Here is a 25,730-nt window from a genome sequence, read left to right as displayed (position 1 = left end):
ATTGCTAAAGACTAGCTGTCAGAAAGCTGGAAAGAGCTATGCTGCATGCAGCCCTTTGGGAGGGAGAAGTCACCAATGGTGTACCTTAAGATTGGCCCACTCCACAGGAGGGAATACATGCCTGGTACTGAAAACCTAGCCCAAAGCCTATGCTGAGGAGGTGGTCATGAGCCCTGGGGGAGTAATACCTGCTGTAATCTGGCTACATGCATATATTATGCCCACCAATCTTCCCTTTAAGCACTTAAATTTTTTTTAATTTATTTGAGAGAGAGAATCGGTGCACCAGGACCTTCAGCTGCTGCAAACAAACTCCAGACATGTGTGCCCCCTTGGGCACATGCACAGCATATTGCACACAAGACCTGCACAATAGAGGAAAAGAAGATGGCATGAAAACAAAAGAGAGACTAGCTGGAAAGAAAAAGGGATTCAGTGGAGGGTGGATTTGAGAGGTGGAAAATGGGGGGGGGGGTATGGTTTATTGTGTTTACTTATGGAAACTGTCAATAAAAAAAAAAAGAGGGGCTGGAGAGACGGCTTAGCGGTTAAGTGCTTGCCTGTGAAGCCTAAGGATCCCGGTTCGAGGCTCGGTTCACCAGGACCCACGTTAACCAGATGCACAAGGGGGCGCACGAGTCTGAGTTCATTTGCAGTGGCTGGAGGCCCTGGTGTGCCCATTCTCTTTCTCTCTCTCTCTCTCTCTTTTTCTTTTTCTTTATTTATTTGAGAGTGACACAGACAGAGAAAGAGAGAGAGAGAGAGAGAGAGAGAGAGAGAGAGAGAGAGAGAGAGAGAGAGAAGGGATCTGCTGAGTCAAACAGCTCCGGAACTGCAGCCTTCTTTGCACTCAGACCCTGGAGCATGGGGGACCTTGTGGTGTTTGCTTCCGGAGGCACAGCTGCATGTCACCTTGGTGACTGTGATGTTATCTGGGCCTAACAGTTTCCTCTGAGCAGGTACTTCCTCCCTCCTGCCCTCCTGTCCAGAGCCAGAGACTTGAGCGGGGCAGTTCTAGTGCCAGCTCTGGAAAGAAGAGGAGAGTCAGCGTGGTGTGGAACCACACACCTGGTATCTCAGTGCTGGGAGGCTGAGGCAGGAGGCTCTGGAGTTTGAGACCAGCCTGGGGCTACAAAATATGCCCCACAGGTTGCCAGGAAGGTGTCCTTGCTGCCACCCCTGCTCGGGCATCCTGACTTCTTGCAGCCATGTGGACTGTAAGGGCTCTTGCTGGGTCCTAGAGAGCCTGACTCTCCATGAAAGGAATCTGGGCTCCTTATCTGAAATGTGTGCGTGAGACTGCACATTGTTAAAATAGCTTCTCTTGCCAGAGCGTCTACTACACCGCAAAGGTGAAGAAAGTGAAGATCGGAGGGAGTAGTGAGTTTTCTAAGGAAGCACAACTAGAAAGTTCTTTCCTGGTATTCAGCCCCTCCACCTGCCCGTAGGCGCTGCTGAGTTGCATGAACTAGAGACTATCCTAACTGTTTAAGAAAGTCAGACTTCAGAAGAGCTATGGCAGGAAGACAGCCATGTTCCTAAGACGGGCACCCATGGCAAGGGCGTCAGAGTCCACAGGCGAGCTGCTGCAACAGTGCCCACCAGCACTGGCCCGCTGCAGCTCCCTGTGTTGGTTCTCCCTGTCCCTGGCAGAACAGGGTGGAGCTGGGGACAAGACTGGAGTGGGTGAGACCGCTGCAGGAGAAAACACAGGCATTGCTGACAGCCAGTCCCCTGAAGACCTTTCCCTTGGTTTTCTCTCCCCCCACCCCCCCCGCCCCCCTAGAAGCATCCAGAAAGGGCACCTAGAGCCGTAAATTGGTAGCACATCATGGCCTTGGCACAGATTCTGGATCTCACATCTCTCCCACATCTTCTGCGCAGTCACAAGGGTCGCACCAACCGCCTTCCCTAGGGGAGCGTTACTAAACTGGGCCTTATGGGAATCGGAAGTTTAGGATCTTGCCCTTTTCTGCTTTTAATGGGAATGGGGAGAAGGCACTCCCATAATCCCTAGAGCGTGCACCATAGCAGAAGAGAGGAAAAGATTTAGTGGTATAGGAAGCTTGGGAAAACTTGCTTGGCATTTTTTTTTTTTCCTTCTCTGCCTCCTCTTGATACACAAATAGATGACAGATGGACAGATAGATAGTGTTTTCAGAAAATGGAATGCTGAGAGGTGGACAAGAAAAGAGATGTTAAGGGGGAGGTGATTCTCTAGGTCCACTGAGTGTCAGGAAACACACGTACAATGGTAAGCAACTAAGGGGAGGAGGGAGGGAGAAAAAAAGAGGAGGAGGAGACAGGAAAGGCAAGATGGGTATTTTAAAAAAAGAAATGGGAAAAGAGGGAAAAAAAAAATAATGAACGGAAAATTTGAATGGGGTGGGGCGGCAGAAAAAAAAAATGCGTGTTAAGGGAGAGAGAGGTTGAGAAGGACTGAAAAACGTGCGAAGCCCAGGGTCCTGAGAAACTTCGCGAGAAAGGGGGCGCGACTCTGCCCATCCCATGTTTGGGCAGATTAATGGAGTCCTCTCTCTCCCCCACCCCTCTCTCTCTCTCTCTCTCTCTCTCTCTCTCTCGTCCTGCCCTGGGAGGGACAGTATCTGTTTAGATTTGTGTCTAAATTTAAACCCCGATCCGGCCTCCCTCCCTGTTCCCCTCACTCCCCTCCTCCCTCCGGGCCTCGGTCCCTCCTCCTCCTCCTCCTCCTCCTTCCTCGTTCTCTGGCGCCGGGCCGGGCCGGGGCAGTCCCGCAGCCAGCGCAGCCAGGCGCGCGCGCCGCCGCCCACTCGCCCTGCGCCCTGCGCCCGCCGCAGCCGGAACGTGGCCCCGGCCGGGAGCGGAGGGGACCGCGGGAACCGCGAGCTCCGGCCCGAGCAAGCGGCAGTGTCCGCCGCTGGAGGACAACCTGGAGGACATGGAGGTACGGGACCCCGCCGGGGGCTCGGGGCTGGGCGGCGGGCGAGCGGGTCCCGGTGGGTGTCACCAAGGTCTCCGTCCCTGCTCGCGGCGGGGCGCACGCGGCTCTTCGACGCCGCCTGGGCCAACTTCGGAGTATGGTTCGGACCCCTACCTAGGAGACCCCTGTGGACCGGCGAGGGGGTGACCAGGAAAGACCTCCGAGGGAAGGAAGAGGCCTTTCTAGGGATTCAGGTATTTTGGCTTGTGCACACACGTTTTAAAACAATAAATAAATAAGTGATGTGCAGCTGATGTTCGTCTAAGGTGTGAGCAAAGAGCCCGAGGAACCGAAGCCCTGGGCCGAAGAGAGCCATTGAAAAGAACAGAACTGGCCATAAGTCTGTGACTGAGTGCCCGCCCGGCTGGCTTCCCCTTTCGCTTGCAGAGTGGCCTTTTAGACAGCCTGGCTGTCCTCTTGCTTCTGAAGTGCCTCATGTGCCTGTCACATCTTCTTTCATAACTTTCAGAAAAGCTCCCTTTCCGGCCCTTAGATGACCTCCAGTACACGGGAGGCTCCCCTGAACAGCCTTCTCTTCTGAGGCTGTATTGCCCTGGGGTGCCCTGGGGTGTGCTGGCCGGATCTGAGAAGGTGTGCAGGGGTGAGGCCCGGGTTTCCGCGTCTTCTGGCAGGAGGCCTGGGGACTTTTCCAATCTTAATGGGGTGCGCAGGCCATCACCTTCCATCTGGGGTGTGACTGTGTGCTCCACCCCACCTCCTTCCCTTCTCCACATCTGTAGATTTCCAAAGTCTCCCCCCTTGGAACTGAGACCTGCCATGGATGGAGCTCAGGGGTAGCGTGTTTGTTTGGCTAGCATGGGTGAGGCCCTAGGTTCAATTCCCAGTACTGGTGGGGTGGGGGCAGAGGAAAGACCTGCGACTTGATATTTCACCCTAAGCAACCTTAACACTGGGGCTTTTGCAAAGGAGAAGGCGCAATTGTCGTATTCAAAGGGAAACTGTGCCCCTCCCGAGGCTGTGGTCTGCAGCAATCTGCCATCTGCTTCTAGATACGGGTTCCACGCCCATGCCTCTTGTCCTTTCTAAGCCAGATTCGCCACTTGCCTTTTCCAGAGGAGCAGTGGTGTCCTGGACATTCCACTCAAGCAGCGGTCTTCAAGGAACAGGGATTCCCATTCCAGGAGAGCAGGGACAGGGGGGTTCTTGGGAATGCTGGGATCTGAAATAGTCCCTTTGTGGACACATTTGCAAGCAGGAGCCTGGGCAAATTAGGGCTGGGGGGAGGTCCACACAGCAGGCCCAGCAGGGGTTTCCCAGGTTGTGCCTATGCGTGGAGCTCACAGTAACAGCTGAAGGGCAAGGGAGAGAGATGGCTGTATATGCAGTTTCCGCCACTCCTGCAGGAGAATGCAAGGTGCCTTCGGCCTCAGGCTCCTAGAAATGCACATGAGGAAAGACCTTAGGCTTAAAGCAGGTTGTGGCTTGAGGGCCCCGTGTAAACTCTAACTGTTGTGGGGAGACACCGAGGGGGGCCTCCTTCCACAGGGACAGTTTCTCCTCCTTCAGTTGAGGAAGGAACAGTGGGTGGCTGAGGCCCAGACCCTGAAAGAATCAGCCCAGCCACTTCCTGTGTGGCTCGGGGCATGGGGGGAGGCATGAAAGGAGAAGACTGTCCTGTCTACAAGCTACATGTGCAGGAACCAAAGAGGGACTCAATGGAGATACCCAAACCTCTGCGTGCTGGGGGTTGTGACAACTTGAGGAAGGGTGGCTCAGCCAGCCTGGTTCCCCAGAAGATCTGCCTGCATCTATCCCAAGGCATGGCATGCATTTGCTGGTTGGGAGTGTCTGCTTTTTAAGTTGATCAAAACCATCTGAAAAAACAAACAAACAAACAACAACAACAAAAAAAAAACCTGCATCTTCTAGCACTGGTTAAGGAAGTGAGGGGACCTCAGAGGACTGGGGAAGTGAAGCTTCTCATCCAGGAAGTAAGCTTGTTATGATAGGACATGCTATGTAGGAGTGGACTTGACCGTTCCTGAAAATCTCAGTGTTTTGAGGCATTAAGAGTACAGTAGTAATTAAGAAGAAACTGAGTTATCTTACTTCCTGGAATTGGGAATTAAAACCAGACCAACAGGACTTACTACCAACATTCTGGCTCTAGAACCTACTTGCCTTTTGGAAATGATTGGGGGAAATCTTTTTTTTTTTTTCTTTTAAAGTCACTATTACCATTATCAGCCATATCAGTCATACGTCAGCCTGCCGGAAACCCTCTGGAATAAACAGAGCAAAGACACACCACTTGAGCCCATTTGAATGCTCACAGGCCAGTAGAGGAAATGAGACTTGCAGGTCCTGTCACATCGTTTTTGAGTGCTAAATGAATCCCGGCTGCAGCAGGATTCATACAGGGGTGGGAGCCTTGAGAGCGAGGTGGCCGTGAGGAGAAGCACAGGACACAAGGGCAGTGCATGGTGGTCACGTGAGCGAGCTGGAGCTGAAACCCACGGCACCCAAAGGAAGGAGGTACTTTTTCTTCACACAAAGTCTCCAGTGCACCTAGCTGCGCTTCCAGTGGGTGCCTTTTTGTAATTCATACAGAGACCATCTGCAGACCCTGAAAGCCAGCTTGGTTATGGCCTGGATTCTACTCCACAGAAAGTAGGTGCTGGGTCAAGTGTTGGCCCTGGTGTGGCAGGGTCACCCCTGCTGTATCTCTATGTCAGAGATGCAGTTTGTGGAGCGGGCAAGGCAACCAGGCCAGGGCGCTCCTTTGAGAACTGAGATGTAATCTGACTTTGAGAGTCAGTAAGAGAAGGGAAGAGGAAAGAGCATGCGCAGAGGGAAAAGCAGCAACCACTTCTGCATGTGAGTTCACCAGGGTACACAGAAGAGAGCAGAGAGGGTTTGCTGGCATATGTGAGGACCTAGATTTTATCCCAGCAAAGAGAGAGAGAAAGAGAAAGAGAGTGAGAATCCCAGGGTGCTGGGGTGTGGCAGTTCAAGCTTTCACCACCCTGTAAGCCTCAGTAGGAGAGGCTCTTATTGCTTTATAGGTCTCAAGAGAGCAACACTGTGTCAAGCACAGGATCCTAATTTCCCAGTACAATTAGCCTGGCAAATAAAATAAAAACGGGACTCCCCCTCAGTCTATAGCTCAGACGTCACCATCTCTGAAGTCTGCCCCCATCCCGTCAGCCTCCACTGAGCTCTCAGACCACTTGGTTCAAACTGTTGTCAGAGCATGAGCCAGAGCCTTGACTGTTCTCGCCGCCACTGGCTCTGAAGGCTTCTGTTGGGAGGGGAGGTTTCCTCATCTACAGTGTAAATGGACACCAACCAAGATGCACTGAGTGGGTGATTTGTTACTGGAGATGAATGATCAGAAGAAAATAAAAAAAACATGAGCTTTAGATACATTGGTTTTGATTATTCTAGGCCAAAATTTCTAGCACTCACTGAGAAATGCAGATCTTTTCTGATGCAAAAGCGAGCGATTGTTATATATAAGAAACTAAGGGCTGGAGAGATGGCTTAGCGGTTAAGCGCTTGCCTGTGAAGCCTAAGGACCCCGGTTCGAGGCTCGGTTCCCCAGGTCCCACGTTAGCCAGATGCACAAGGGGGCGCACGCGTCTGGAGTTCGTTTGCAGAGGCTGGAAGCCCTGGCGCGCCCATTCTCTCTCTCTCCCTCTATCTGTCTTTCTCTCTGTGTCTGTCGCTCTCAAATAAATAAATAAATAAAATTAAAAAAAAAAAGAAACTAAGACACAGAGCTGTATAGAAAAGAAAGAGTTGGACACGTGGGACATCAAATTTAAATTAATATTTTCACTTCCTTAAATAAAAATTGTAAGCATGACCAAAAAGTGCCTTTTTGAGAAAAGTTTAATTTTCACTAACTAAATCTTTCATTTGTTCAATTGGGAAGTAAATAACATGAGAACTAGACTTATCTTCCCACAACCATTTGCCCACTATTCAGTAAAAATCGAGTTACTGTTATCAAATAAGCCATGAATTTCTAGATAGAGACAATAAATGAGCCCTTTTCCCTGAGGCAATGCCACATCCTTCCCAGAGAGTATTTGCCATTCATCCACTTATTCAGTGTTTCTTAAACATTCATTATGTGCTGGATCTTGTATTTAAAATGTTGCTTTAAAATTGTGGAACTGGGGGCTGGAGAGATGGCTTAGCGGTTAAACGCTTGCCTGTGAAGCCTAAGGACCCCGGTTCGAGGCTCGGTTCCCCAGGTCCCACGTTAGCCAGATGCAAAAGGGGGCACACGCATCTGGAGTTCGTTTGCAGAGGCTGGAAGCCCTGGCGTGCCCATTCTCTCTCTCTCCCTCTATCTGTCCTTCTCTCTGTGTCTGTCACTCTCAAATAAATAAAAAAAAAAAAAATTAAAAAAAAAAAACTTGTGGAACTGGGCTGGAGGGATGGCTTAGTGGTTAAGGTGTTTGCCTGTAAAGCCAAAGGACCCAGGTTCAATTCCCCAGTAAGCCAGATGCACAAGGGGGCGCACATGTCTGGATTTTATTTGCAGTGTATGGAGGCCCTGGCATGCCCACTCTCTCACTCTCTGTCCCTCTTTCTCTGTCAAATAAATAAATAATATTAAAAAACCTAAAATGTGGAACTATAGTTAGTTGTGGTGACAGACCTCTGTAATCCCTATAGTTGGGAGGTCGAGGAACAAGGATCAGGAGTTCAGGGTCATTTTAGCTATATAACAAGTTTGAGGCCAGTCTGGGCTACACAAAACCCATCTTAGGAAACACACTGAGCCCATCATGGCTTTTCATTATCATAGTCAGTATCATGACGAGACTGAACGTGTATACATACTGATATATGTGTAATGTTCATTTTGTAACCTATGTTTTATTTATTTATTTGGAGAAGAAAGAGGCAGAGAAAGAGAGAGAGGGAAGGAGGGAGAGAATAGGTACACCAGGGCCTCTAGCCACTGCAAACTCCAGATGCACATGCCACCTTGTGCATCTGACTTACCTGAGTACGGTACTGGGGAATTGAACCTGTGTCCTTTGGCTTTGCAGGCAAGCGCCTTAACCACTGAACAATCTCTCTGGCCTATATCTTATGTTTTTATTCATATATATGTGCCTCATTAAACATTTTCTACCTTACTTTAATGAGTTTAGTTTATCAGAGAAGGAACTCTGAGTCTTAGTAAAAGGATCATTTGGGGATAACCCTTCTTGGTTCCCCCCACCCTCTCACTGGTGTGCTGATGGGTCATAATTAGGGACTATACAGCCACTGGAAGCTGGAGATTGGCTCAGTGAAAATACCCCACATTCCTCTCCCACTCCCACATGCTCTGTGGGACCCTCAGTTACCCTGGCTCCACTTAGCAGATATCTTCCATTTGTTGGGCTGTGAACACAGGGGAGTTTCGGGGAGTCTCGCACGCAGGGTTCTGGCCCGGTCCTGTCACAGGAGGGCTGAGTGCGCATTCCTGGAGCAGAGTCAGGTTTCGGAGCCTGGTTCTCAGCAGGCTCCTCACAGCTAGGGGAGCTGGCTTGGCTCTCTCCTTCGTGGGAAATCTGAACACTGGCGGCTCAGCAACGTGGTAATCTTATCAGGGCACAAGAGAAAGCATTTCGGTTCCAGAGAAATAATGTCTGAGCTTTGCAGAGCAAACCTGGCTACTCATACCCAACTCACTAGAATGAAAAGGTCCCCCAGCCCTGGGAGAAACAAGGCAACCCCTGACCACCTCTGCTGCATTGCGAAACCTGGACCCAAAGGTATGGCGAGAAGGTGGGTGCAGTTGGACCTTGGAAAAGCAACTTGTGATTTTCCTCTTATCTGGGGAGTAGTTCAGTCCATACCTTGAGAAGTCAAAGGAATGTTCTCCAGGTTTCACCACCGCAGCAGCATGCACCTCATGGTCATGTTCCACTTTCAGGGTGTCATGTGGACACCTACCTCTGTGTGCAAAGACAGGTCAATGACGCACAGTGCAAGTTGCCACCACCCTCAACACCATCCACGAGCTCCACTGCTAAACGGATCTACCTAAGTCAAAAGAGAGAACATTGCCCTTTTCCCTTGGTCTTTGGAGCAGCGAGCTTCCTATCTTTTTTCCTTTTCAGCTTTCAGAATACCTGTAGAGACTGCTGAGCCCTGAGGCTCACCTCCCCTCCTCCTCCAAAAAAAAAAGGAATGTTTGAAAGAATCAGATCCTATTCTAGGGAAAGGGCCTCCAAGACCTGACGGCTTCCAAGGAGATGAGGGGACACGCAGAGCCCTTAGCTCTGCAAGAGATCCCTTTGAGATGCCAATAAAGCTCATCTTTAATGGGCAGTATCAGGAGCCCCAAGCTGGAATCTCTCAGAAAGCCCGAGATCTGGACATTAGAACTGACATCCTTGCCAGCTGAGAAATGGGCATCTACATCACAGATGTCCCTGCCCTCTTCTCTGAATCTGTTGGCACCATACCAGGGCCATCCTCACATTCAGCCTGTGGGTAGCAATCGCAACTCTTCCTGGGCTTAATCTTCTATAATCTATTGGTGACAATTGGCAAGATGCCACATACTAGCTTTTAAATAGTTTTAACCAATACATACTGAGCCCTTATTGCTTTCCAGGCTCTAGATAACTCTTGCTTTGTAAGACCCGATGGTCCGAGGGGAAGCAAGCACTAAACAACTGATTGCAGAACAGGACGAGAGCTTGCCCCACTCAGGCGAAGCACCACACCCAGCCTGGGGCTCGGGAGGGCTTCCTGTGAGAGATGACTTGAATATTAACTAGAAGTGAACCCAGCTGCCGAAAATTAGCAAGAGCATATTCCAATCAGAGAGAACAATGAGAGTAAAGCTGCCTTTACAGGAAACAGCATGTTCTGCATGGGAACTACTAGCAATTGATTCCTGGAAGGTGGAGATGAAGAGATTGGATGGGGAGGACTAGGTTGGGAGAGGCAGAGAAATGTAAATTGAAATTCCTACCATAAAAGGAACTCTCTTCTATTTGGAGAAACAAGATCTACACACATTACATGACATGAAAAAAAAAAAAACAAGATGCCATCTTGATAAGCCCTGAGGTATGTGGAGTTCAAAGTCAGTTTCTTCTCTAGCAGGAGGTAGAGAAGACCTGCTTCCTCAGCTGGGGATCCCTCTGCAAGGGCTGCCCTTCCCCTCCCGGCAGCCTTGCAGGCCCCAGAGCCGGAGGCTTCAGTACAAGGGTCAGCTCACTCCTGTCTGTGTCTCCTGGAAGGACATTGATTGGAAACAGGTTCCTGGGTCCCAGTGGAGGCTTTTTTATATATATATATATGGAGGAGGCAAGAGGCAGAGAGAGAATAGGTGCGCCAGGGCCTCTAGCCACTGCAAACCAACTCCAGACGCATGTGCCACCCTGTGCATCTGGCTCATGTGGGTCCTGGGGAATCAGACCTGGGTCCTTACACTTCATAGGCAAGCTCCTTAACCACTAAGCAATCTCTCCAGCCCTGAAGGAGGCTTCTGATAGAGACCACCAAAGCCATGCTTGAGGGCCCCTCACCTTCTCTGACCAAAGGCCTCAGAGTAAAACACACAGACACACACACACACACACACACACACACACACACACACACACACACACGCATCCTCCCCCTCTCTCTCCCCCTGCCTCCCCTTTCACTCCACCTGTAGCTCTACTCACTAGCTTCTGCTGTTGCTGACATCCCACACTCTCGGAAAAGCCAGCATTTCTCTCCTTTGTCTCTAAGCAGCCCAGGGATGGGGCAGGTGGGCCAAGGGGCAATGGCAGACCACATGCTTGGGCCCCACCCTGCTAACCAGAGCAACGGAAAGCGAGAAGCTGAGCCTGTGCCTGCTGCTGTTACACCACTCAGACATCCACCCTAGAAGTCACAGAGAATTTCCACCACATATTATGCCACGGAAGGTTGTAGCCTTCTCTGGGCCCCCTGCTCAGCCCCCACACCCAATAGTTCATTCCAAACACATGAGCTACATGGACACTTATCCCTGCCTATTGCCCTGCCCCCACCCTCTCGGCCCTCTGAAATACATTCCCAGGCCTCAGGTCCCTGGCTTGTCATGCTTTTGTGATATGATTTGATGGATAGTGGGAAATTCTTTGCTGAGCAGACACACCGATGGCAGTGTGGGAGAGACCTAAAAAGCTTGTCATCATGGTAATTACTACAGCATTCAGATGTTTTACATACATGTATCTTTGTTAATCCTCATAAAATCCTATCACATCTGCTGTCTGGATAAGGTTACTGAGGGTTTGAGGTGTTTAAATAGTTTGCCCAGATCTGGAGGGCAAGATCAGGGTGAACCCACTATATTGAGTGGTATCCTGGTACCTCCCCTTCTTTCTTGATCTGCCTAGAAAGCCTTTCCCCAGACCCTACCAGGCCAGATGGATCAAGGTTTGGAGCTTTAACTGACCAGCTTGGATTGACAGAAGACTTCATGAAGGCTCCATTGTGTCTCTGGTACCAACAGGTACTGCCAAAACATAAGTGAGGTTTTAAAAGTTGAATTTTTAGGGCTAGAGAGATGGCTTAGCAGTTAAGGAGTTTGCCTGCGAAGTCTGAGGACCCAGGTTTGATTCCCCAGAACCCATGTAAGCCAGATGTACAAAGTGGTGCACGTGTCTGGAGTTTGCAGTGGCTAGAGGCCCTGGCATGCCCGTTCTCTCTCTCTCTATCAAATACATAATTGGTTTTTTTTTTTTAATTTGAGAGCGACAGACACAGAGAGAAAGACAAATAGAGGGAGAGAGAATGGGCGCGCCAGGGCTTCCAGCCTCTGCAAACGAACTCCAGACACATGCGCCCCCTTGTGCATCTGGCTAACGTGGGACCTGGGGAACCGAGCCTCGAACCAGGGTCCTTAGGCTTCACAGGCAAGCGTTTAACCGCTAAGCCATCTCTCCAGCCCCATAATTGTTTTTTAAAGTAGAGGGGTGTTGGGCTGGAAAAATGGCTTAGTGGTTACGTGCTTGCTTGTGAAGCCTAAGGACCCCGGTTCAAGGCTCAATTCCCCAGTACCCACATAAGCCAGATGCACAAGCTGGTGCATGCATCTGGAATTCATTTGCAGTGACTGGAAGCCCTGATATCCTCATTCTCTCTATCTATACCCCTCCCTCTCTCTCGTTCACTCTCTCTGTCACTATCAAATAAATAAATAAATAAACTATTTTTTAAAGGTGAAAAAAATAAAGTTGAGGGCTGGAGAGATGGCTTAGCAGTTAAGGTACTTGCCTGCAAAGCCTAAGGACCCACATTCAATTCCCCAATACCCACATAAGCCAGATGCACAAGATGACACATGCAATTGGAGTTTGCAGTGGCTAGAGGCCCTGGAATGCCAATTCTCTCCTCTCTCTCTCTCTCTCTCTCTATCTTTCTGCCTCTTTCTCTCTCTAACAAATAAATAAATACAACTTTTTTTAAAAGTTGAATTTTTAGAGTATAAGAATTTTTAAAAATATTTCTATTTATTTATTTGCAAGGAGATGGGGCAGGGGGGATGAGCATACCAGGGGCTCCAGATACTGCAAATGCACTCCAGATGTACGCACCACTTTGTGCATCTGCCTCCATTTGGGTACTGGGGAATGGAACCCAGGTTGTTAGGTTTTGCAGGCAAGTGCCTTAACCACTGAGCAATCTCTCCAGCCCAAGTATTAGAGTTCTGAGAGCAAAGAGGAACATTAGCAGTGACTCCCATCCCTCTTCACTTTAGAGGTGGGGATACTCAGTGTGCTGTACTGGCGGTCACACTTGAAGTCAGTCAGTGCCTCAAGCAGAGCCACAGGGAAGGTCTTCTGACCCCCAGCAGGCTACAGGACATATTCGAGTCCCGTGTTTAATCAACTCAAGCATACTTTATTCCTCCACAGCTCTGAATGGCTTCTCTGGCTCTCTGAAAACTTCCATAGTCCAGATGTTCAGTGTTCTAGATCCCCCTATCAAGCATCACGCCTGGTGGGATTGGGGGGGCAAGGAAGGAACAGTTTTCAATATTATTACTTCAACAAGGATCAGGAGACCAGGAGACATGGCAAAGGAGGTTTTTAGGGCTCCCTCATTGGTCCTGTTTTCCACAATGACCTGGTGGGGGCTCTTTCAGGTGATTTGTGTTCCTTGTTGACTGGTCATGTCTGAATCCCTTCAGGAAGGCCTGGATTCGAGGAGAAAAGCAAGAATGATTCTAAAGGCATTTCTAGTGGGAATGCATGGGAGGTCCAATGACATGCCTACTCCTCGGGTACCGGGTACCACAGTGCTACTCAGAAGAAGAACCCAAAGCCAGAGGAGTTGGCAAGTGTATGTATTTGGTAGGGCTAGCCACACGTCACAGATTGGGTTGGCTTAGAACAACAAACTTTTTCTCCTGTTCTGGTGGCCAGTGTCTGAAACCCAGGGATAGTAGGACCACACTCGCTGCAGAGGCTCCTTTCTGTGCTTCTCTTAGCTCCTGGAACCAGCTGGTTCTTTGGTTTGTGGTCACAGCCCTCTTCTGCCTTGTCTTCATAGGAGCATGTGTGTATCACTAGGTTTGAATCCTCACTGACTCTTCAGGATGATGATGCCATTTTAAAATCCTTAACTATGTCTGCAGTCTTTGACCAAATGAGGTCATATTCACAGGTTCCAGGGATTAGGCAGTGATCATACAGTTTGGAGGAGACACCAGTCACTTCTTCACAGCAGGAATCTTGCTAGAGGTATTGACCTTGGGGCTTGGTAAGGCACATCCTTGATTTTTATCAGGTCAAATTGTTAACCTGCTCAGGAGATGAATGTCTGTTGAATATTCATTGCTACCTGCTGTGTCTAATTTCTTATTTCTTAAGTGGCATATTTCCTATTGCTCTGTTTTCCATATCCAAGTAGGTGTGGGTCTCAGTTACGCCTATCTGGTGAGAGAACTGCAATTGGGAGAAGCAGCCCCCAAGGTATAATAGAGCACCTCTGTAGAGCTATTCTCATCTACTCCTGACCTGGTCCCTTCCTAGTGAAAGAACTGTGGAGTTAACCACTCAAGGCTAGGTTCACCGCCTTCTTCATCAAGGAAAGTGCCTGGCAAGATTGTAAAATAACATTTTACATGATCTCATTTCATATTCTTTTCTCACATATCTTATCCATTCGCTCATCTTTACAAAATTCTCTTATTTAAAAACAAGTGATGAGCAGGTACCCAATGAGGGTTAATAAGATCCAGTCTTTTATTTTTTTTCTCAAGATCCCTACAGTCTAGAGGTGGAGAAGTGAATAGAGATGAAAGAGATAGTTGCAGAACGGTCTGATTACTTCTGCAAAGAGAGAGAGAGTAAATAGTTCTAGTGCATAAATTCCAGGACAAGCTAGTATCGCTGTAACAAACAACACCACAACCTTAGCGGGTGAAAACAACAAAGGTTCATTTATTTCTAGCTCATACCATGTGACTGACTGCATGTAACCGTCTTCCATCTGAGACTCAAGCTCTTTGGAAGATTGCTGGGAGTGAGTCAAGGCAGAATACAGGAAGGAAAGTTCTGGAGGACTTGCAGTGGTCATTCAGTGCTTCCTCCTAGAAAGGTGAAAAGTCACTTCACAGCCCCACACAACCACAGAGGTCAGAAAGTACAATCTTCCTACGACCTTGCATGGCGAGAGTTAGAAATATTGCATGAATGGCTTTTGTGGCCGGCTGGAATCTTGAAGACCTCATAGCAGACAGTCTCTGAGCTAGTCTTGCAGGGAGACTGTGTCCTCCAGACTGGTGAAGGTGGGAAGGCCAAGGAGGGAAGCCGTTATCTGTGCCACTCAGTCCCGGGCCCTGAGGATTTGCACAGCTCCGTGGTCAGATAGGCTCTTCCTGACTGCCATGAGAACTACGCTGCAGGCACAAAGGATGCCTTCAGGGCTGCCCACTATGCTTTGTGCTTGAGAAGCAGGTAGGTTTGGAGGAGGAGGCAGGGTGCACATATGCCCCATTCCTCCAGGAAAGTGGATCAGGGAAATCTAAACCTAAGCCATTAGGTGCAGCTGTCTGGGAAGTTTCTTAAACACCTTGGTCAAGGACCAGCCAGTTTCAAAAAGCATACGTCAGGGGATTCTATCTGTGGCCCCAGTGGAACATGGAATCTATTGAAAGTCTTTTTGCCTGTTGCTACACCACAGTGCTGAATCAACCGGAAGACTTTCTGATTTGAAAGAATTCCCCCCCCCACCGATAGTGAACAGGGATCCTAAGTCTTTCTTACACATAGCTAAATGACACCAAAAATTGCTATTTGTGAGGGCTGGAGAGATGGCTTAACAGTTAAGCGCTTGCCTGTGAAGCTTAAGGACCCCCAATTTGAGGCTCGATTCCCCAGGACCCATGTAAGCCAGATGCACAAGGGGGCGCACGCATCTGGAGTTCCTTTGCAGTGGCTGAAGGCCCTGACAGGCCCATTCTCTCCCTTTCTCTCTCTCTTTCTCTTTCTGTTTGTCGCTCTCAAATAAATAAATAAAAATAAACAAGAAAAAAATTTTTAAAGAAGAATTGCTATTTGTGGGGCTGGGGTGATGGCTCAGCAGTTAAATAATTGTCATTCTAAAAAGGGAAGGTGTTGGGAGGAGATTATGATGATGGTATATTGTGTATATTTCTAGAAATTGTTAATAAAAGTTTTAAAAGAGAGAGAAAGAATTGCCAGTCTTTTCCATGAGCTTTTTTTTTCAAGGTAGGGTCTCGCTCTAGCCCAGGCTGATCTGGAATTCACTGTGTAGTCTCAGAGTGGCTTCAAACTCACAGAAATCCTCCTACCTCTGCCTTTTAAGTGCTGGGATTAAAGGTTTGTGCCACCACGCCGGGCTTTCCATGAGCTTTGTTCATAAGCCCTGCCCTTTGTGCCTGTGGAAGGGGTTAGTGAAGGCCATTGGAATTTGGCAGTGGAGTTCAAAGGACATGCGAGCAACACGCTGCCTGCTTCCCTTTGTCTAATTATCAGACTTGTGATCAGTCAGGAGAGAGGCTGTACATGAGGGAAACTGTGAAACCTGGCCAATCCTAGCTTCAGAGTCAGATCCTCTATCAGGAAGGCTGATGTCTGCTTTATTTACTAGATAAGCTTTTCCGAAGAGGACATATGATTGTGGAATTGATGGGTAATTGAAAAGTTAAATATCCCACAAATTCATGGTGGTGGTGTTATATGTATCAAGCTGATGTTGTCACAGTGCTGAAGGGGGCTTACAGCACAAGGTGGTCTCGCGGTAGAGGGTAGCCGACAGGAGAACAACGGGTGGCCCCGGTGAGTATGGCTAGAGCTTTGAGACAATACGGCTTCATCCAGTGTAGGCAAGGAAGTGTTTCTTTCCCTTCTTTCTTTTTAAGTATATTTTATTTAATTATTTATTTGAAAGTGAGAGAGGGAGAGAGGAAGGGGCAGATAGAGAGGATGGGTGTGCCGGGGCCTCCAGCCACTGCAAAGGAACTCCAGACGTATGCGTCACCATGCACATCTGGCTTACATGGGTCCTGAGGAATTGAACCTGGATCCTTAGGCTTCATAGGCAAATGCCTTAACCGCTAAGCCATCTCTCCAGCCCACCAGGGGACTTTTCATAGCAGAAAAGAGGCACTTGTAGGGGAAAACCGTTGACACTTACTTCTACTGCACTTTCCCCTGTTTCCAATAAGCCATGATCTCTGAACATCCCCATCGCAAAGGCCTTAGTAGCCAATGGTGAGAGTATGGACTCAACACACCTTTGTGCAGGAAGGAGGAGGGCAGGCCTCAGCGCCGCAAGCAGAGACAACCCACGCCCAGGAGCCTGATGGCTGGGTTTGAGTCTGACTTTTCCATTTACTAGATTGTAGCTTCACTGTGCTTTCTCCTCTATGAAATGGAAGTCCTGAGCCAGGCGTGGTGGCGCATGCCTTTAATCCCAGCACTCGGGAGGCAGAGGTAGGAGGATCGCCGTGAGTTCGAGGCCACCCTGAGACTACATAGGTAATTCCAGGTCAGCCTGGGCCAGAGTGAGAACCTACCAAAATAAAGCCAAAATAAAATAAAATGGAAGTCCTAATAGTACACCCTGAGAGGGCTGTTGTGAGGATTGAAAGAGTTAATGTTAGTGAAAAGTGCCTAGAATAGTGTCAGACACATAGTAGGTGTGACTAAGTGAGCCAGAATAGGAAGTGGTCGTGGCAATCTTTTGGAAGAGAAACAACCTGCCGTGCTGTGGTTGGTACAGCTCTGACCGGGTCGTGGGGAGACAAGAGGACATCTGCAGCAATCCTGCGCTCCAGGCCCATCCTCAAGACTTCTGTAGGAAGCTGGGCCCAGAGCAGCTGCTCCAGGAGCGTGTCCCATCCAAGTCTGGGCTGGAGCCTGGGAGCTGGGGAGCCGGGCATGGAAAAGCAGATCCGAGCTGCAGGCTCCCAGGGCGGCCGAGGCCCACCAGAAGAAGGGAGACTTCCTACTTCAATATGTTATTTCTGAAAAGCATTGTGGGAAAGGAGAGGAGACAGCAGGTCTGTTTTATTCATCCACCCTAGAATAGTTAAGTGAGGAGGCAGGAAATGAGAAGGAGGCAGCCCCCCTTATCAGAGGAGGAGAAGCATTCCTAGCTCCAGGGATTCCTAAACCTAAGAGAGTACCACACCTGACCACTTAACTCCTTTATCATCTTTTGATTTATTTTATTTTATTTTGAGAGAGAGAGAGCGTTTCACCCAGTAGCATAGGCTAGCCTGGAAATCACTATGCAGCTTAAGCTGGCTTCAAACTTTCAGCAGTCCTCCGACTTTGCCTCCCAAGTACAGGTGTGAGCTACCACGCTCGCTGACTTGCCTTTTCCATCATAATGAAACACCAGTGCTGCACCATAACTTGTATAGTTGAGACACAACTACAAAACTATGTATCTCTTTTGTTTGCTTCTTCACAATTTCATGGATAGAAGATTCATTCTTATGGTAGATCTTAGCAACTTCCAAACAGGATGTATTGGAGAACTTTACTTTTTTACTTGATGGAAATGACTTTCAGCTTCTTTCTGACATATCCCAAACACCAGTGTTGCTATTCCTGTGCTTTGAAGGGGTTAAGTACAGTAAGGACTACTTGAACATATGCAATTATATGTGAACAGTGGGTCTGCAGTGACTAGCAAGCAGGTAGCAAATACAACGTGAATACACTGGGCAAAGGGTGCACTCTCATGCTGGGCAGCAAGGAGTAAGAGATTTCACGGTGTTCCTTCCACAGAACACAAGCCAAAACTTAGAAGTTGTTGGGCTGGGAAGATGGTTCAGTGGGTGAAGTATGTAAGGACCTGAGTTCAGATCCCCACCACCCACGTAAAAGCAGGGTATGGTGGCACATGCCTATAATCCCAGACCTGGGGAGGTAGATACAGGAGGACCCTTTGGATCCACTGACTAGCTAGTCTAACAGAACTGCTATCTCAAAAAATAAAATGGGCCAGGCATGGTGGCACACACCTTTAATCCCAGCACTCAGGAGACAGAGGTAGGAGGATTTACTGTAAGTTCGAGGCCAGCCTGAGATCCCAGAGTGAATTCCAGGACAGCCTGGGCTAGAGCGAGACCCTACCTTGAAAAAACCAAAAATAAAATGAAATGGAAAGTGACTGGGGAGGACACACAATATTGACCTCTGGCCTCCACGTGTACATACCTGAGCCTACATGTGTACACACATACACCTATGTACACCCACACATATGAAACCCATATGTTGTTTATTTGTGGAATTTTCCAGTTAGTACTTTTGGACTGCAGTTGACCTTGGGTAATTGAAACAACAACAGCCAAAAAAAAACCCCACAAAACTAAAAACTAAAAACTGAAACCACGGATAAAATGGGGCCTACTGTGCAGTTTCCCTCCCCTTACCTACCTGGGCTTCCTCTGTGCTTTGCCATGTCCCCACCGTGCCAGCTTCCACAGGAGGCCTTGCTGCGGAGGTAAGCAGTGGGGATGCTGAGCCTTGGACAACTCAGCAGGGACTGGGGAATGTGAGATCAGGGGTTCAAACTGGACCCTGTCTCCCCATCTCTGCTGACAGCAAAATCAAGAGCTCTGGCTAGATTTCAGGAGTTGAGTGTTTTCATATATACCAACAAGGGTGTTCTGATTTCTCAAATAATCACATTACTTATAGTACAAAGGCATTTTTGGCAAGATGAATTCAGAGAAGGTTGAGCAATAAGGAGCACAGGTCTTTCCTGAGGAAGTCTCCAGTGGCAGGCCACAGGGCTCTATCCTTGGCCCTGACTAGTTAAATATTTTTGTTAACGACTTGAATGAAACGTAGAAAGAATCCAGATGACCCACAGCTGGGATAATTAATATGATACATGACATATTCAAGTTCAAAATGATTTATACAGAATGGGACACGAGGCCAAAGCCAACATAATGAAATTGAACAGAGATGAATGCATAGTTCTAAGCTTCACTTTAGTGGGGGAGGATCTGGCTGGGAAATACACATGTATTTGTTCAGCCTTCCTGCAAATAATGTGGGAGGTAGTTGCATGAAAAATGCTGTCTGGAGGCTGGAGAGATGATGGCTTAGCAGTTGAGATGCTTGCCTGGAAAGCCAAAGGACCCAGGTTCGATTCCCCAGGACCCACGTAAGCCAGATGCACAAGGTGGTGCATGTGTCTGGAGGTTTTTTTTTTTTTGCAGTATCTAGAAGCCCTGGTATGCCCGTTCTCTCTCTCTCTCTCTCTCTTTCTCCCTCTCTCTCTCTCTCTCTCTCTCTCTCCCTCTTCCTCTCACTTAAATAAATAAATAAAAATAAAAATTTTTTTTTCAAAAAAAGAAAAATGCTGTCTGGATTCCTGGAGCGAGTAAACTGTAAGGGTGACACGTCAGTAAGATGAGGTGTGGTGGTGGTGGAAAGTGACATGCCCCAGCAAAGCCTGTCACAGGTGTATTGAAGTTCCCCAGAGGCGTGACCATGGGATTGGGGGATTCTATGTTGAAAGAACATTCCCAGCTTGTGCAGCTGGTGAGGGCTTCGTGGGAGGGGTCATAAGAGTAGGCAGAGAAAACTAGGAGGATCCTGTTGGAGACGGGATGTGGTGAAGGGGACTAGCCTGCAGGATCTCTGCGTGCACATGGACGAGGGGAGAGGTCCAGCAGGATGGGGTAAGGCGAGACAACAGACTAGAAGGACATCACCAACAGTGTCCCTCGTTCAGGCATCAAAGCTGTGCTGGCAAGCCCTTGACCCCAGCCTGGTGCCAGGGGAGAGGAGAGACTGGCATCGCAGTGAGAGAAGCTGAAGTGACAGTAAGAAGTGATCAAGGGACTGAGAAGGAAAGGAGCTGCAAAGTAAACTAAGGGAAGACCCAAGCTATAACCCCAGCCTGACACTTTTCTTCCAAAAGGAAAAGAGGAGGGGCAGGGAAGGGAGGAAGAGAAGAGTGTAGAGAAAAGCCACTCTCACGCTTTATTTCGGCCTCACCAATGCAAGACTCCACTGGGATTTGCTGTCGTGCCTGGACAACCCCCAGGGCTCAGTGTGACCCCCGCCCCCTTCTTCCCCTCAAGCTCTGGGATGGAATGCTCAGAGGAAACAGGATCCCCAGGACCTCTGGACTATGACCCGGAAGCTGGAGAGTGGTAGCTATGATGGGGAATGGGGTAGGGAAAATGATTTGTCCATTAGGCAAATGTCTTCTAAGTGCTTTCGGTGGCACTTTAGGCTGGTAATCTATGAACCCACAGCCACGTAGTGGGAAGGTTGGAATGAGGCATGTTTGTGTGATTATTTTCTAAACGATGATAGAATTACTATTAAAAAATTCCTTTTAGAAAACCCTAAGACTTTATGTTCAAGGTATTTATTTATTACCTGTAGTTTTTAGTCACTTTTTTAAAAAAATACTTTTTTAAGTTTTTAATTTATTTGAGAGAGGAAGGGAGAGAGAAGGAGGGAGAGAAAGAGGGAGAATGGGCACGCCTGGATCTTTGGCTGCTGCAAATGAACTCCAGACACATGTGCCACCTTGTGCATCTGGCTCACGTGGGTCCTGGGGAATCCAACCTGGGTTCTTTGGCTTTGTAGGCAAGTGCCTTAACCATTAAGCCATCTCTCCAGCCCCCTCTTTTTGTTTGTTTGTTTGTTTGTTTTCAAGGTAGGGTCTCACTCCAGCACAGACTGACCTGGAATTTACTATGTAATCTCAGGGTGGCCTTGAACTCAAAGTGATCCTCCCTCCTACCTCTGCCTCCTGAGTGCTGGGATTAAAGGTGTGAGCCACCACACCAGGCCTTTAGTCATTTTTTTTCCAATAAACTAATTTACTATTAAGCTGATCTTAAACGTCTTAAGGTACAACTATTAAAAATCTATTATTCTGGAGGCTGGGAAATGGCTTAGTGGTAAAGTGCTTACTGTGAAAGTGTGAGGGTCTTGATTCGGATACCAGAGCTCGTGGGCACGTCAAATAGGGTGGAGCATGCTTATTATTCCAGAGTTTGGGAGGAGGAGACAGGGGTCTCCAGAGCAAGCTTGCTAACCAGCAGAGCGGAGTTGGTGAGCCCTGGGTTCAGTGAGAAACCCTGACTAAATGAGTAAGGTGGGGAGTGATAGAGGAAGACAGGAAATGTTGACCTCTGGCCCTCACCCCACACACACATGTGCAGGGCACAGCTGCACACATGACCCACATATATGTGAACACCATGCCACATGTACACAAACCTGCAACAAAATAAAATTTAAAATTGCCTGAATGCAACAACTACCAGTTGTTTCTTTAAAAAGAAAAAATAGTAGCAGAGTAGGGGCATGGCGGCCCGCGCCTATAATTCCAACACTTGAGCCGCTGAGGTGGGATGATCTCTGTGAGTTCTAGGCCAGCCTGAGATACAGAGGGAGTTTCATTCAGGTCAGCGTGGGGTGTCGTGAAACCCTGCCAAAGGAAGTAAAGAAGAGAGGGAGAGAAAGGAGAAGTAAAATAGGAAAAAGCTAGATATAGTAGTACAGTCCCGTAATCTTAGTATTCAGGAGGTTGGGGAGGAGGGTCTTTGCGTTCAAACCGGGCTGCATAACCCAGGGTGGTTCTCCCTCACCCCCTTGTTTTTTATTGTTTGTGTCTGGGAGGGGGGAAATTCTACTAAATATAGCAAGTTCTAACTCTGTCATTATTTTTAGGCACATGTATAATTGTGCCTACTACACACACACACACACACACACACACACACACACACACACAGCTCTGCACTATCTCTTCCTTAAATAGTATTTCCAAGACAATATCCTTTCTTATAGTCACATTTTCATTTTCAGTGTCTTCATAATATTCTATGATACATATACACTATGATTTATTGAATCATTTTTCTATTTTGGGTCATGGCATTTGCTTCTGCTTTCTCTGTATTATAAATAACATAGCTATAAACAGTCCATGGTTCCTTTTCTTGTCTTGAATTATTCCTTTGGATGCAATTCCCAGGAGTGGAATTATTAGGCCAAAGGATATGGATGTTTTTATGGCTCTTCCTGAAGCGTTGCTGCATTGGCCTGTCCCCCCCCCCCCACCCTTACTTCCTCCCGCGGAGACTTGCTGTACCTGGTATGCACAAATTGCAGACTCAGCGGGATGTACCGGGAAGGGAGTGTGAGGTGAGAGGGGCCCACATGCTTAGCAGGGTGGAGTCTCCCCCACCCAGCACCTTCTCTGTGAGTCCTGGGGTTCTGCTCCCCAGGAGGGAAGGAAGTAGGGCAGGGCTTGAAGGAAGTGTGGACACCCTGGAAAATGAAGCAACCATCTGGAACTTCCCAGTGGAGCATCTGCAGATAGGGGACATTACATAGCAGTGGTGGTGGTGGTGGTGGTGTGTGCATACGTGTGTGTAGTCATGTGAGCCCATGGACCGTGTGGTAGAAGCCAAGTATTGGTTCTGGCCTCTCAGGAGTGATGGACTTGCCCTCTAGGAAATCCTTCAGTGATAGTCTGGTATGGCCTAGGCCATGGAGGGAAAATAATTGATGACTCCCTTGCTTGCTTGATAAATCTTTAACAAGTGTTCACGAGGTCAGGCTCTTCACTGGGCATTCGGACAGTAGGAAATACAACTTGGCTCCTGTCCTCGAGGGGCTTGCCCTCTCTGAGGAAGATAACAGGTGATTGTTGGTGTTTGGTCAACTGTCCTATATATCTGACCTGAGTGTCGGCCCCGGCGTGAGGAGCAGCTGGGAGGTATCCTCAGAGGTGATGATTCCGAAGCTCAGAGGGACACTGGAGAGTCAGACTGCGGAAGGGCAGAGAGAAGGCCTTCTAGCAAGAGCATCATGCTAGTGAAATTCAGTTTTAGTGGGGAGCCATGCCCCACCAACCTCCAAAGCCTCTCCGGGAATCAGTCTGGAAGGATCCAGGATTTTGCACAGGAAACACCGTCTAGCAGGGGAGACAGCCTTAAAGACCTATAAGCCAGCACGCCATCCCACTTCACTCGAACGTTCGCTGTGCGTGGCTTACAGGGAGGAAGACTCTGAGCCATCTCCTGTTGTTACCACTCATTTCACCCTCGGAGCTGGGGAGCCAGGAGTTGTATAATCAGACTTAATATTAAAGGTCACTCTGGCTGTGGCTCACAGAATGGGTTGGAGACAACAGACTATGGGGACCTTTGGGTGGCTGTTCAGGCCCCCAAACTAAAGGTCAAAGAGAGCTTTGCCTCAGCGGGGACTTGGGAGATGGGTGGGGGAGAGTGGAATTTGAAAGGAGGACCTCTTTCTCTCTTTTTTTTTTTAAATTTTTATTTATTTGACAGAGAGAGAAAGACAGATAGAGGGAGAGAGAGAGAACGGGTGCGCCAGGGCTTCCAGCCTCTGCAAACGAACTCCAGACGCGTGCGCCCCCTTGTGCATCTGGCTAACATGGGACCTGGGGAACCGAGCCTCGAACCAGGGTCCTTAGGCTTCACAGGCAAGCACTTAACCGCTCAGCCATCTCTGCAGCCCTCTCTTTCTCTTCATAGGGATGAGAAGCTTCTGCTTCAAGCCTAGCTGAAGACTAAGGAACCTGTGCCTCAATGGGGATGCCTAGGTGCAGCCATCACTTGAAGGCAAACAAACAGAGGCTGGGTTTCCCTTCTTGTATCCATAGTCACAGTAGCTCACCTAAGCCTCTGGGCATGTAACAGAGAGAGAGAGAGAGAGAGAGAGTTGATGGGATGGATTGGAAAAGGACCCAGGAATCCTTGAAGTCTAGCTGGAGAAAGCTGGATGTGGTGTTGATCAGTTCAGGGTGCTAGATTGAATTCCATCACCAAATTACTGTAGAATCTTGAATCGGCAGCGCAAGATGGGGGGTGGCTCCCCAGTATGATCACTTCCCTTCACTTGGCCTGCTGGGAGGGTTGGATCAGGTAATGTATTCACAGTCAAGGACTTAGAAAAATTATAAAGGACTCCACAGATGCAAAGTGTTGTCACCACCGTGTTTTAGAAAACATGAGAGAAGATCTGGAAATAATTTGGTCCTTCAAAGAGAAGCAGGTGCTTTGGAGCTTGGAGGGGAGTTTGGGGGTTGGATGAAGCTATGAGACGTTCACCTCAGCCCAGGCCTCTGCTTCCTGCTCTTCTTGAGGCTTTCCTTTGATGTTCTAAGCAGCTGTTACAGATGAGAGGCTGGGTTGAGTGAGACCCAGACCATTCACTCAGAGGCAAAAGCTGTGTTCAGTACCTCCAGCAGGCGATGGACAGGACTCCCTGACTCCAGTGCTGAGGTTGGGCCGCAGTCTGAGACGTGAAGAGAGACTTGTCCACTCACAAGGACCGCTGCCCAGTCCCCTAGCTCTGTTCCAGCCACAGCCAAGACCAATGTTCAGAACTGTAGGAACTCCTCTCCAAGGAAGGAGTTTGAGTTTTAGAAACAAAAGCACCAGTTAAGGGCTGGAGATATGGCTCAGAGGTCAAAGGCCTGAATTCAATTCCCCAGTATCCACATGCCCTGATATGCCCATATTCAGTCAATCTCTCTCTCTCTCCTTGCAAATATTTTTTTTTAAAAAAAGGCGTGGTGTGGTGGCGCACACCTTTAATCCCAGCACTCGGGAGGCAGAGGTAGGAATATTGCTGTGAGTTTGAGGTCACTCTGAAACTACATAGTGAATTCCAGGTCAGCCTGGGCTAGAGTGAAACATCTACCTCAGCAGGCTGGGGGGAAGCTTCAGTTAAGTATAAAACAAGAGGACAAGGAGCCAGAATTGCAAGTTTGAGAAGGGGGAGGAAGAAGGATGCAGGAATTTTTACCCGATGCATGAGGTCAATAAGGGGGTACTTAGTGTATGGAGTAGGGGCAGCCCCAGAATTTTTGCAAGGCCAGGCTCAGCACCTTTTCCAGTTTGCTGGACTGCATGGACTAGATGGATCGAATAACAAAAGTTTATTTTCTCACTGTTCTGGAGGCTGGAAATCCAAGGCCAAGGTGTCTGAGGAGCTATTCCTTCTGAACTCCCACTTCTTGGCTTGTAGGTAGGCCCCCTCTCCCTGTCTCTCTACGCCGTCTCTAGGTTAATGTGGCAGTTTGGATGGGAAATGTTCCCCATCGCCTCAAGTGTCTGTGATTAAACCTCATACTTCCCAGCTGGTAGCAGCTGGATGGTGGAGCTGGATGGAGGAAGGAGGTGCGTCACTTAGGGGCAGGCCTTGGATTGCTCTATATACCCAAGCCCCGCTTACCAGAGCTAGCTCACTCTTACTGGTACCCTCAGCTGATATGGCAGGATGGCATGCCTAGCATCTGCTCT

The 25,730-nt window shown here is 48.6% G+C and overlaps 1 protein-coding gene across 2 annotated transcripts in view; it reads left to right on the top strand.

Moving 5' to 3' along the window:
• The first annotated feature begins 2,809 nt into the window (after positions 1-2,809).
• The window catches only part of Rcsd1 (RCSD domain containing 1), an 83,163-nt gene continuing 60,242 nt past the window's right edge, over positions 2,810-25,730 (top strand). The window contains exon 1 of one of the 2 annotated variants that reach the window (XM_045142241.1): positions 2,810-2,926. In XM_045142241.1, coding sequence (XP_044998176.1) covers positions 2,921-2,926 — 6 coding nt within the window. In that variant the 5' untranslated portion in view covers positions 2,810-2,920. The remainder of the gene's footprint in view (positions 2,927-25,730) is intronic. The other variant, XM_045142242.1, reaches the window with a different exon arrangement.

Source organism: Jaculus jaculus, chromosome 1 (assembly GCF_020740685.1).
Source record: "Jaculus jaculus isolate mJacJac1 chromosome 1, mJacJac1.mat.Y.cur, whole genome shotgun sequence".
NCBI classification, from domain to species: domain Eukaryota; kingdom Metazoa; phylum Chordata; class Mammalia; order Rodentia; family Dipodidae; genus Jaculus; species Jaculus jaculus.
Note: the sequence above shows the minus strand (reverse complement) of the source record. Positions and strands in the feature narration are given on the sequence as shown.